The sequence below is a fragment of the Panthera onca genome, chromosome A2, assembly GCF_046562875.1.
Source record: "Panthera onca isolate mPanOnc1 chromosome A2, mPanOnc1 haplotype 2, whole genome shotgun sequence".
In the NCBI taxonomy this organism is placed as follows: domain Eukaryota; kingdom Metazoa; phylum Chordata; class Mammalia; order Carnivora; family Felidae; genus Panthera; species Panthera onca.
The window spans coordinates 99,951,653-99,964,978 of NC_138340.1; the positions used below are offsets into that span (position 1 = coordinate 99,951,653).

The 13,326-nt window shown below is 51.3% G+C and overlaps 1 protein-coding gene across 1 annotated transcript; it reads right to left on the bottom strand.

Moving 5' to 3' along the window:
* Positions 1–7,202: 7,202 nt before the first annotated feature.
* DLX5 (distal-less homeobox 5) lies at positions 7,203–11,748 on the bottom strand. The gene is made up of 3 exons (XM_060632535.3): positions 11,084–11,748; positions 8,970–9,154; positions 7,203–7,865 (listed from the first exon to the last, which is right to left on the bottom strand). Exons 1-3 carry the CDS (start codon positions 11,436–11,438, stop codon positions 7,536–7,538), a joined length of 870 nt encoding a protein of 289 aa, XP_060488518.1. The 5' UTR covers positions 11,439–11,748; the 3' UTR covers positions 7,203–7,535.
* Positions 11,749–13,326: the final 1,578 nt, after the last annotated feature.

The window sequence follows — 13,326 nt, forward strand, 5'->3', positions numbered from 1 at the left end:
CGCTCCAAAACTGAAAATCATCGTCAAATGTAAAGACCTTAAATTCGCGTATGACTAGCTTTGAATAACAATTTTCAAATAGATCTTAGCTCGGAATCTCCAGTCGGCTCCCTCCACACCTTATAGAAACCTGGTCTCTTTCTCAGTCTCCAGTCACAAGCTGCACCAAATACATCAACAGCACAGAAAGACAAAAAGGCACAAGAGTTCTTAAGGATCCCATTCTCACCCGAATCCTTTTACTCACCAGAACGACAACACTTTTACTGTTAAAGGGGGGAAAAAGATCAGAACTGAAAAATCTAATAAAGCAAAGTTGCAGTCTAAAATAAATCACAACAGCAATACATATAGCTTGGAAAGTGTGAGAATAGAAATATGAACTGTGCCTTGAAGTATGGAAGAAATAAAAACTTACCACCAGTGAATATCTCTTAAGCAATGATCGGGGTCTAGAAATCTATACTGAACAGAAGCAGAGGAGAATATTTGTCTGAGTCTCAGGGCAGAAGCTCTTTCTCTATATTCTTGGTTGAGTGAGCACATCCAGGTGTGAAATTGTTTGCACACCCCAGCACCTCTTATATTGCCAGCAAAATTAGCTGTTATTACTGTCACTGTTTAGTGATGGTTAGCGTGATACAAAAAAAAAAAAAAAAAAAAAAAAAACTGCTGTAATCAAGACCTGGCGCATCTTTGCAAATTACAGATAATTGTAAACGTCCAGATTATGATAATAGCATCCTAATCCAGCCTGCAATATAATTATTACAGAGTGTTACATCTGAAACTGTCCAGTAGGGCTAATTCAGCCATTATTTAGACCCTATTTTTGCACTGCAAATGGGTTGCTGAGTTGAAAATGTACGATTGTAATTTCACAGGGCACTCAATGAGTAATGGTATAGGAAGAGGAAAATACAAAAGTGAAATGTGAACAGTAGCGATCAAATCAAACCCTGAAGGACAAAAGACTGTTTGATTCATATGGAAAAAGAAGAGCGGGAATTAAGAAAATAGCAAATCAGTGGTCTGAAGCATTACGTGTACCAATCTTCAATATGTGTAGGGCTGATGTGTTTGCAAGGGTTGCTGTATGTGCTTCTGCTGGAGTCTGAAATTATCTTTCTCTCTTTTTCTTTCTTTCTTTCTTTCTTTCTTTTTTTCTTTCTTTCTTTCTCGTTCATTCTTTCTTTCTAAACCTCCTGTCTTTCCCCCCTCTCTGCTAAAGCATTTCCTTGCTTAAAAAAGAAAAGTGCTCTTCTCCTAAGCAAAGAATATTTGTCAGTTTCACCATTGTTTCCACTAATGCTGCCTCAGAGTGTGCCTGTCACTTGTTTATGAACATTTGCTTAAATGAATTTGCAATCTCTCTTGTTGTCAGAGCAAAATGCCCTGGGTGCTTGTAAGTGTTCCTGAGCTCCATCTCCATTCTCTTTCACTGTGAACAAGTCACTGAGAGGCCTAAAGGATATTAGCAGAAACCGTATTAATTGCTGCTAATTAAATAAAGCCGGCTGGGAAGCTGTCTCCTCTATTTGGCTAGGCTGGCTATCGGCTTTAATCCTATCATTAACTTTTATTAATTACCCCCTCCCCCCGTATAAACTAGTCCAGCTGCTTCTATTGCTATATGTCACTGATATGTTTCTTTCTGCATTCCAGTAAGTCCAGTATTTTTGATAAAGGACTATTCTTGCTCCCAGACATGGTTGTAAAAGAGCAAGGTCAGTCTCCTTAAAACACGGAAGGACTCAAGAGAGGGAGTATGAAACATAGAGCAAAAGAGTATGGAGAGAGGCTGGGGTACTCTGCTGGTCCAGAGTGAAAGAGAACCCAGGGTTCTAGCTGGCTTCCAGGAGGGTGAGCCCTCCTTGGTTGAAACTTCTGGAGTCTAGTTCTGGTTCTTGGTGGGGATGTCCTGGTCAGGACCCTTATATCTCCAAGACCTCAGTTTTCTCACCAGGAGTGCAGAGAATTTCCTGAGCCTCTCTTCCAGCCTCTATAACAGTATATGATGATTCTCCCTCCTCCTACCACCTCACAGCCCTAGGAGCTGCCCAACCAGAGCCACCCTCCAGTGGCAAGCAGACTTCCTAGCTCCTATGAATTTAAGGGCAAAAATGAAATGTTCCTTGTTTAGTGACCCCTGTTTATAGATGAAAGCTGAGTCCATATTCTGCCTCTTCGCCTACCCCTAATATCCCACCTTGCAAATGGCAAGTGGCCAAAACAGTCCTTGGATGACAATAAGCTTCCAGTGGCAGATTTCTGTCTTCTCACCTTTGCAAGCAAAAAAAAAAAAAAAAAAAAAAACACTTAAAAAAATCATAGCTTGGGAACTGTTTATAGCCCTTCACCCCCACTCACTTCTTTAAAAAATACATTAGACTGTGAATTGTGGAGATAGAATCATTACTGAAACTTGGAGAGTGTGTGTGTGTGTGTGTGTGTGTGTGTGTGTGTGTGTAGTGATGTTATGAAACCATTTTTCCCCCTTCCTGTGGGAAAGGTCGTAATGTGTGGTATTTCACGGTTTTATATAAATCTTGGTTTAGGATGTGGAACAGACTCAATAATATATGCACTTTTGGCAGAGACTCCTTCGGACCCCCACCAATCAGAAGTAAATAAGAAGTCCCAGCGAACAAAAGAACAGAAACATTAATCGTTGCAAAACAAAATTCTTATATCCTTTAAAGACAGATTCATGTAAATTCCCCCTGTTCCTATCTTCAGTGTTAGAGCGCGACCTATAAAACAGGTTATTACATTTCAGCTGGCAACCCTGGATGATTGAAGGGGAAGCCTCCCCCCCCCCCACCCCCGCCCCTCCTTAGTAGATACACTGTATACTTTCTGCCCCTTACCACAGGGGAACCTAAAGCTTGTCAAATGCAAAAGAAAACGCAGATGGGGCGGGGTGGGGGGGCGGCAGGGCTGCGTAGAAAAATATTTAGCCAATCCCACATGTGCTACCGCTATTTGGGCTGTTTTCGAGGCCCAGAGTTCGCTGTGCCTCTAAAAAAAACCAAGTACAGTATGCAAGGACCGCAGGCAACTTCGGAACAAGAGTGGAGGGCGGGAGCGAGTAGCAGCGCCCCCTCCCCAACCTCACCCGAGGCGGAAGCCTCCACCCAGCCGCTGTGGCAGGGGGGTGCTTTAGGCTGGAGGAGAGGGGTGACCGCAGGCGGATCCGCCGTCGTGGCGCGCTTCCCAGAGGTGCCGGAGGGCGTCTGCCCTCAGGGCGTGCCTCTGGAGAGGACCAGAGAGCTCCGGGTTGGCGAGATCCCAGTGGCCAGTGGGAGGCGCGCGATCCAAGGGGTTGCGGGGACGAGGCGGGGAGGGTGCTGGTTGGGTAGTCCTAAAGGTCCTCTCCTCGAATAAAAGGAAGGACTGATGGAGGGCGGGGGTCAGGGGCAATGTTCCAGGAGGCATCCCTTGCACTTCGGGCGGGGGAGATCAGGAGACCCAATGGTATCAAGGCCGGAGTAAACTGTTGGGCGCGCCGGGAGGAGGCGAGCACCGCCAGGCCTTGGCGCGCCGTGGGCGACTCCCAGGACTGCGCGGCCAGGACGCCGCGAGCCGTGGGGCATCCAGTGGGATCAAAGGAGCCAACGGAGTCCAGCCGGCGCGTCTGGGATTGTGGGATGAGGGGCGGGAGAGAAAGGATTGGCATGGGCGGGGAGATCCTGGCCTGGCTATGGTCCCCAGGAGGGGGTGTGTGCGTGTGTTTGGTGTGCTGGTCAACATGCTCTTGCCGGAGGCCGAGACCTGGGTGGATCTGAGTGTGGGTCGACAGGCTCCCGGCTGGGTGCCCCAAGAAGGAGGGAGGAAGAAGGAGATGGAGAGGGGGAGGGGGGAGAGAGAGAGAGAGAGAGAGAGAGAGAGAGAGAGAGAGATCAAGGGCAGCGAGGTCTGCGGGTTCCTCTGTGTGTGTGTCTCAGGCCCTGTGGCTCAGCACTGGAGCCGCCTGGCACCCACAGGAATGCGGCTTCTCCCGGCTCCCCAAGCCGCCCCCTGTTCCACAAGGAGGTGGCCGCCAGGAAAAAGGGGGGGAAAAGGGCAGAAATCAGCGTAAGAGCTTCAAACAAAGACCAATTTATCTGATCTTTTACAGGAGGGCCCAGGAGGCAGAGAGGGCACCAAGGAATCGCACTGGCCCTGCCGGCATGCCCCGGGCCTCCTGGGCTTTGTAAGGAGGACCGAAAATAGGCGTAGAGGCTCGGGAGTATGGTGGGGATGGTGAAGAGGCCCACGAAAAAGAAAATTAAATCTTGGGGGTGGGCTTAACATCTTGGGAGCACTAGATTGAAAGCTAGGCAAGTGGGGACCAGAAGGGGCAGACAGAAGCCCCGGAGAGGTGGGTCAGGCATACTGCAAATAATGGTGGGGAGTAGTGCACGTTTGTATTAGATACAGGAATAAACAATAAAGAGAAAGAGGGAAGGTGGGAGGAAGGGCAAGGGAGAGAAACATCACACAGATATTTTTAGACTTTGCTCAAGATCTGTTATTTTTACATCCTTGGGCGCAGGACTGCAGGGAGTTAAATTCTCCTGGGAGAATCCCCATGGTGCCAGGGAAAACCCGCTGCAGAATGGTTTGCCAGAATATTTTTGTCCATGGCTCCCAGACCAAGTTAAAAAAAAAAAAAAAACACACACCAACAACCGCTCGAGAGAAGAGGCTATTGCGAGTGGAAGAAGTGAGATTAGCACACGGAAAGCAATCCTGAAACCAAGCCTGTCCGCGCTATGCCTGCCGGTGTCGCAGCGACAGACTAATGTCCTTAAAAGCAAGCAGCGTCAAGGCTGGAGGTGGAAGGGTGGTCCTTAAAGAAGAGCTTCTCTCTTCTTTCCCGGGAAAAATCCGAACTCACCCTTCTCTCAGCTTGACCATCTAGGTGACTGGGGATGTAGGGAAGGGATCCCCTTTAGAAGCCAGGAATGGAGGTGGGGAGATAACAGGGAAGGCTAGAAAAACATCAGCCCTCTCCGTGTGCAGAAAAGGAAGGAGCATCTTCCACGCACATTCCCTCCACTCTCAGGCGGCCAGTGGATGGGAAATGCTAGAGGCGGACAGTAGGTGCGCCCCCTCCAGCCTCCCGAAACACGCACTCGAGGGCCCAGGGGAAAGTCCGTCTGCTGCTCTCGGATCGACGGCGGCGCAGGTTTCTCGAAGCCGGTTTCCCGGGTTATAAAGCGCCGGCTTCCGTGTAAAGGAAACTCAAAATCTTTACAAAAGAAGGAAGCAAAGTAGGAAGTATATCCCTCCACCCCTTCCCCACCATCCTCCCCTTCTCTGCCAGTGCAAAAAACAAAGTGGGGTTTCCTAGGCTTGCCCCCAGGTGCGTCGCCACCCGGAACTTCTTGCAAGAAAGGAGGGCTGGAGGGGAATGCAGAGGAGGAAAAGCAGCGGCAAGAAAAGCGGCCGCGCGGGCTTGGGGATGGCGGAGGAGGAGGGGTCCACAGCCCTGGCCTGGGCCAAGGTGCTGCCCCGGGGTCCCGGCAGGGTGCGCAAGAAGACTATTGAGATTCCCACCGAGGCCCAAGCCGTGGCAAGTGGGCAGGCTAGAAAGGAAAGGAATCGAGGAGATGGGGAGGAGAGGAAAGGAGAGGGAGAGAGAAGGAGAAAAAGCGAACACACAGGTAAATTCCCCTCCGGGCACGTAGCGTGCCTTTTCAGGTCTAGTTTCCCAACCCTGGAAGAACCTTCTCAGAAATCCTCAGATGACAGGATGTAATTTTTTATGTGATAATCTCCAACCCTCCCCCCCACTTAAGAAGACTCTTTTGTCACATTTATTGCTGCCGACTTCTTAGCTGTAAAATATATCGTACGCATCTTGTAATTCCCAACATAAGATTTCCCTTGGTATCCTGAGGAAACAGAGTCAGGCGTACTAAACGACAGTCAAAAAGATGCCCACAAGTCAGGCCGGAGAGCACAGCTCTAGACCAGGCTGCATCTCTGGTCACAGTGTGGATGTCTCTGTGCAGGGCCACAGGGAGAAGGATGGGACACAGGCCAAAGTTGCTACAAGTCCTTCCTCTCTGCCCCTAAGAAGGCTTCACAAAGGAGAAATCCCTGCAAACAGATTCAATTTCCCATCGTTTGGAACCTGCTTTGCCACTGTTTTATGTAAAAGCAAAGCAGAAAGAGCTCCTTAGTGAAAAAACCAGAGTGGTAAAGAGGATGGAGGAAAAAAAAAATATTTATAATATTATCTCACACGAGATGAAATCAAAACCGGGCCAAAATGCTTTCATTCCTTTCCTCCACTCTGCAGTTCCCTCTCTTGGCAGAAGAAATGACCCCCCCCCCCCATGCCCTGCTTGCCTTACTGATTTAGGTTTATCATTGTTCTCAAGCCCTGTGATCCTTTCCTCTCTGAAAGAGCTGAAATAAATTTTTAATCATACACCAAGGCGTCCAAGACCCTACCATTTGCCATGCTGTAAATATTTCAAATTAAAAAAAAAAAACTGTAATAGGAAGGAAAATTTCTTCTTCTTGTTCAATAATTTCTCTCCTCCTCCTTCTTCTTGCCCTTCTCCTTCTTCTTGCCCTTCTTCTTCTTCTTCTTCTTCTTCTTCTTCTTCTTCTTTTCTTCTTCTTCTCTCCTCCTCCTCCTCCACCTCCTCCTCCTCATCTCTGGAAGCTCCCATTAGAAGGGATTGTAATTTGTCTAATTGCTCTGCCAAGACACAGAGGCTGTTTTTTTTTGGGGGGGGGGGTGGGGTTCTCCATGATAATTGCTTTGAGCTTAGAATTCAGAGTGATTATTGATGGATTTCTGCTTTTTGACTCACACACAGGGTGGGAGGACCAGATTTAGATTCCAGCATTACTTTCTACCTGAAACAATTTGGGGTAAAACTTAAAATTATCTAAATGTTTTTGTGGTTAGGCAAAAAAACAAAAACAAAAACAAAAAAAACAAAACCCCACCTAAATATATATTTTATGGCAGGACTATAAACAGGCCACATATGTATATAAACACATAAAGTACAGCACCCAACACATACACGTGTACAGCTTTGCATCCATGCAGCCCCCAATTTCTGTTTTCCTTTTTGCCTGGATTGGATCCTGCAGAGTTGGCCTTCCTTTAATTGCCTGCATAAAACGTCACTAGCAGATTATAAGGAGGGCAAAAGGAGTATTTTTTAGAAACATTTTGCTTTCATGGTCGAAATAATTTTATTTATCCAGAATATACAGTTTAATTCCTCTATCTACACTTATTTACATGGTTAAAATAACATTGAAAAAAAGTCTTTTGAAAAGTTGAGGTCATAGATTTCAAGGCACCATTGATAGTGTCCACAGTTGCGCAAAAAAGTTCGTCAGTAAAAAAAAGAGGGGCTGGGGATCCTTTGAAATGCAATAACTTACATGCAAAAAAGCTTTACACATGAATCTTTTTTGTTTCCATTTTCCAACCTTCCCCAAATGAATTCCTTTCTTTATGACTCTCTAAAACAGCAAAACACAGCAGTCCCAAAAAGAGAGCAAGAGCAAGCCGCCTAATAGAGTGTCCCGGAGGCCAGCGCCAGTGGGTGCTGTAAGGAGCCAGGAGGCGGCAGGTGGGAATTGATTGAGCTGGCCGCGCTCGGGTACCAGGAAGCCGAGTTCTCCAGGTAGCTGGACGCGGGGGACTGGTTGGAGGTCGGAGGGTGGGCATGAGGGTGGTGGCTGAGCGAGCGGGACGAGCCCTGGGGCTCCCACACCGCCGGAGACTGCGGCGAGTTACACGCCATGGGGTCGCTGGAGCTGGGGCTGTGCTCCGGGGGCATCTCCCCGTTTTTCATTATCTTCTTGATCTTGGATCTTTTGTTCTGAAACCAGATTTTCACCTGGGTGGGGGAACAAAGGCACACGTTACCGGGTCACTCAGAGGCCGCCCGCGCCTTCCCCAGAGCGGCGACTGGAGGCATCTTGGGCCTCCAAGTGGCCCGGACCTGGCGTCTCCCTGTGGCTCGCGGCCTAAAGTCAGGGGGCCGAGCAGGAGGCCAAGTCCGGATCAGGGGCCCGAGAGGACACCCTGACCGGCTAGGCGCTCACCGGCCGCCGCAAGGGCGTGACTCGGAGGCCGCGGTTTGTAGTTTTTGTTCGCGCGGGGGGAGGGAGGCGCGAAGGTCCCCGCGGCGTGCGCCCACGTGTGGGCCTGCGCCGTGCGCGCGAAACGCTGCGCCGCGAAGGTCTCCAAAACAATGGCTCGAGAGCCGCGCGAGGGCCTTGGGGCTGGCTGTGTGCGCGCTAGTGTGGAGGGAAAGGAGCGGTGTCCCCATCTCCCGCCCAATTCCCTCCACTCCCTCCTCAGCTTCCAAAGGTCAGAATGCGCCTGCAGCTCTGGGCGGCGATTCGAACATTCTTCATTTTTTTTTAATAGGCCCCAGCAGGGTTGCAGTGGGGGTGAAGGGAATGGGACAAGCAGGGGATGATATCCCCCTCACCACAGCGCCCCCTCCCCCCCCCCCCCCCCCCCACACTTTGAGACCCTCTAGCTGCTATGGCCGAAAGCTCCGCAGGAGCGGGGCGTGACCTTTCAGCTTTCCTGCCGGAGGCGACCTTCACTGCCCGGGACCAACGCGAAGCCGCCGGGCCGGCTCACCCCCAGAGGCTCTGCACTGTGAAGAGGACCAATTTCTCAAGGCCGTGAGAGTGTCCTAGAAATGACCCTCCCCTTGTTTCCCATCTAGGAAATCGGCCCCTCGCCCCTGGAGGCCCGAAGCGAGGGGTGGGGGGGGGGGGGGGTGAGCGACGTCTCCATCCCGTCCCCACAGTCGCACGGCGGCGACACCCGGCCGGGCTCGTGGAGGTAAGGGCTGGGGGCCGTGTCTCTCTGTCTGCGAGTTTCTGGCGGGTGCTATCCAGTCGGTTCCAGCCCGTCAGGACGGAACCGCGCGGCCCAGCAGGCAGCCGAGGCGGGGCTCCGGCCGGGCCGCCGGCGGATTTACCTGCGTTTGCGTCAGTCCCAGCGAGGCGGCCAGCTCCGCGCGTTCGGGCAGGGCGAGGTACTGAGTCTTCTGAAACCTTCTCTGCAACGCGGCCAGCTGAAAGCTGGAATAAATAGTCCTGGGTTTACGAACTTTCTTTGGTTTGCCATTCACCATCCTCACCTCGGGCTCGGCCACTTCTTTCTCTAAATAATCAAAACAGACTCGGTTAGAGTTTGTCGACAGTGTTTCGTTTACAGAACCCTCAAATACAGTCCTTAGGGGTTTTGTTTATTTGTGTTGTTTTGTTCTGTTTACCACGCAGTCTTCCATCCCCGTGGCACCTCCTTTGCTTAACAAGACCCAGAGAAATATGCCCCTCTCCGAAACCGTGGAAAAGCCAGGTGGTTTGATTAATTCCCTACTCTGTTCATTCAGGTTCTTGTGGGCTTGTGCAGAGCTCTTTGTACAGCACAGCTCCCTTCTTGGAGTCTGGGATTTAGCCCTTGCAGCCGTTCCTGTTGCACCCTGACCTGTTGTTACGCCCACCCTGTGCTCACCCTCGTTTTTGGGGCGAGCGTGGCCAGCCCCTCCTGGGGCTTCAAGGGAAGGCCCTGGGCCTTGACATCCCCCGCCCCCCCCCCCTCCGCCCCGCTACTTCTGTCGGCGTCTGTTCGGGCGCCCGCAGAGACCAGACGCTTGGGCAGGGAAGACGCTAACCGAGGTCTCCAAAGTTCAAAGACCCACAAGCAAACTATGCTCCTTCAATTCAGCAGCAAAAGGTCCAGGCCGCTGCAGACAGAGGGCCGATTATGCAGCCCCCATAATCTCCCTGCAGATCTGCGAGGGCACAGATGTGTCTGGTTTCTTTTACAAATAGACTTAATAAGTTCTTGGCCAAAAGAAAAAAAAAATCTTTCACTTATGCACGAAATAAAGAGACACTGAAAGGAACGAAGACATACCACCCCCTGGGCTCTCTTTTAAAATTTAGTAAGAGTCACACATTGAAAAGGATTGGGTGCTGGGGTGTTTTCGTAGGAAAGGGGCGGCAGGTCAGGACGAATTTCTCAAAGTCGTGAATATATTTGGGGGGGGGCGCGGGAAGACTTTCTGAAAGCCTGTCTTACAAACATACCCTGGGGCCACAAGTCCCCTTTCCGAAAAGTACCACCTTATCAAAAGTACCATCTCTGCAAGGGGTGGAGAACCTTTCCCCTGTGTGTGTGTGTGTGTGTGTGTGTGTGTGTGTGTGTGTGTGTGTGTGGCAAGCTCCTGGGAGAGAGGAAAGGGTGGAGAATGAGAGCTGTGGTCTCTATTCTGCCAAAGAAGGGGATTCTAATATTAGCAGGATTATTAATGTGCTAGTGGGAAGAGATCAAACCCAACCAGCAAAACCTCTCCAAGGAGACCTCATGCCTCTCTTACCGCCCAAGCTAACCCTCTTCAACTCTCCAACTAAGTTTCAAGGCGAAAAGAGAGGAGGTGGGGAAGAGGAAGAGAAATTGTATGCACCCCTTAGCAACCCTCCTCCACCCTTAAATGCCTTTTTGTTTTTGGAAATGCCCTGGATAAACCACAAGGCTCTCTGCGCGTTCTTCCTCTGGCGGGCTGCAGCTCCCCAGTCCTCAACCCCCACCCCGCGCGCCCAGGGCACCGACACCACGCTGGCTCGTGGCTGCTCTCAGACTAATCCCGACAGAGTCTTTGAGGCAGCCTTCCACTCCCACTCGCACCAACCGAGCACGCTCACCAACAATTCCAACGACTAACCTCCCCTTTATTACGCAAACGCCACTCAGGCTGCTTGATTCTTTCTTCTCTCCACCCCTAGCCCCTTTGCAGCCTAGTTGGCTTCCAGACCAGGCAAGTTGGGAATCCAGAAACTTGAGGGCCCCCCACCCCCAGGTGCCGGAGTGGAGGATTCTACTAAGGAGGATTCTTCTAAGAATCCCTAAAATGCTGGCCCAGGAGAATCTCTCTTGGTTGCAGAGTCCAGGCCCCCCTCCCTTCTGCCGGGCGCGCCCCCACTGTAGAGGTTGTCGCGGGCCCCAATCTCCCACCCCACTTCGCGCCTCTGGAGTTCTGGCTGCCCCTGTATCTGCCCCCATCCCGCCCCCCCCCCCCCTCCCTACCTGGCTGGCTGGTGGCGCTCGGGACGCGGTTGTAAGCGCCGCCGTACTGGTGGTAGGGGCTGGCGTAGCTGTAGTCGGCGTAAGCTTTGGCGGGGTAGCTGCCGGCGGAGCCGTTCACGCCATGGTACTGGTACTGGTAGGGGTTGAGCGCTTTGCCGTAGGAAGCCGAGGTAGGAGAGCAGTAGCCGTGTGGGGCTCCCCCCGTGGGACTGTAGTAGTCGGAATCGGTGGCCGACGACTCGGGCAAAGTTGGCGATTCCTGAGACGGATGGTGCATGGCTGCGGACGTCTGGAACGGAGCTTGGAAGTCGCCGGATCGGATGCTGGGGACCCTTCTGTCAAACACTCCTGTCATCGCTCACAGGCGGCGGCTGTCCTTGCTGCTGTGGCGGCGGCTGCTGCCCGAGTTGGCTGTGGGGCTGCTCTGGTCTAAGCAGACATGGCTGTGGGAGCGAGGGAGGAGGAGGAAGAGGAGGAGGAGGAGAAAAGGAGGAGGCGGCGGCGGCGGCGAGGAGGAGGCTGGGAGTCGTGGAGGCTCTGTCTCCGGCTGGCTGACTGATGGCTGAAGCGCAGCACAGCCTTGGTTAAATCCTTAATTGCGCGCTTACGCACAGCGGGGTGGATCGGGTTCCATTGGCCAGGGCCTCGGGAGCAGCAGCAACACCCTAACTCGTCCAACTAGTTTTAGCACAACAAAGCATTGCTTAAAAAAGAGGGAGAAAAAAATGGAGGGGGTGGGGAGGAGTGTGTGTGTGTGTGTGTGTGTGTGTGTGCGCGCGCGCGGGGGGGGGGGGGGCGCACGCGTGTGTGTTGTTGTTGCTTGTTGGGGGAGGGTGTCTCAGACAATCTGTTTTCAGTGAATACCAAAGACAACGCAGGAGCCCCAACACCCAGCTCAGTAATGTCTGGAGACAATGTGTTCCAATCAGCAGCCTCGGAAAGTGCACATGTTTGGGGGATGAGGTCGGCGATGGTCTTTCCTTGTTCCCTACCTCCCCACTCCTGTGGCTTGCAACTAGGGCTTGTGTGGAACTGAAGGCTGATGTTGAAATGAGGAATCAAAGCAGGGTATGGGGGGAGGGAGCAGGGATGTGGGACCGGAGGTGGGAAGGAATAGAGAGCAATATTTTTGGTGGGGTGCTGAGAACCAAGTTGCAACTTACGGGTGTTGAAAATTTGTGATTTGGGGAATGACACAAATTTGCAGCAAGCACTTCTTTTTCACAAGATGAGTACTTACTTCTCAGACAAGGGCTGGATAAGGATGCTCAAGAATGCACGCTGTCCATTGAGCTGTTAATGGCAGAGAGAGTTCCTGCAACCCTAAATCTCTACAATCACTTAAAAATATCATTGTCACAAGCACAAATAACTTAATGATGCCAAAATTGCTGGTCCCCAAGAAGAGCAGGCAGCCGCACATTTTGTTCAATATTCTTGTCTACGCGGACACCATTGGAATAGAGGGTCTATAACTGTGTTCAGTGGCCAAATACTCCTGCAGAAGTGAATGGTTCACTTACGATCTATCATTACTCCAGTACCGAATGGGGAAACCCTACGAAGACTAGGAAGTAGGGACAAAAGCTGTTTGGGGTGAGGTTGTGTGAAGTCCACGAATCTCCCCCTCCAAGCTCCATGGACGTGGCAGCAAAGGGCTTGCCTTTCTAATTCCCAAGTCCCGCTTTCTGTATTCTCCTTCCCTTCATTTCGCGTGGCAGACATGTCTCAACTGATATGCAAAGGGAATAAAGGCTCCATAATCAAACACTTGGTACTGGAGGTGCAGAGTTTGCTTTTCATGACAGTCACTACTGCTGTAGTGGTGATGCAGCTGGGAGCTTAGAAATTTAACATAAGTCAAACTACCGCACCCTCATATCCACTCCCCTAAAATAGGCAACTGCAGGAGCTGGATCCTGATTTGGGCCCTCCCAGCATCTATCTCCAGGGAGTCTGAGAACCTAAGACCCAGAACCTAGAACCTGGGCTGGTGGGGCCTCTCATTCCCTCACCCACCCACTCTCAACCGAAGAAAGTGTCCACGTTAGTTGTGTTTAGTGCTAGTTTAGCCTTACCTTAGTCATAGAGCTACTCTGACCCAAAATAGGTTGGCAGGGAAAGCCAGGGTTCTGGAACTCAGAGCAGGATGTCAGCCTAGCTGCGGAACCGCGAACTGGAGTGACCACACGTGCACTAACTCCTCACTTCTGCAGTCTGGGTGTGGTAAAACCACAGCTATT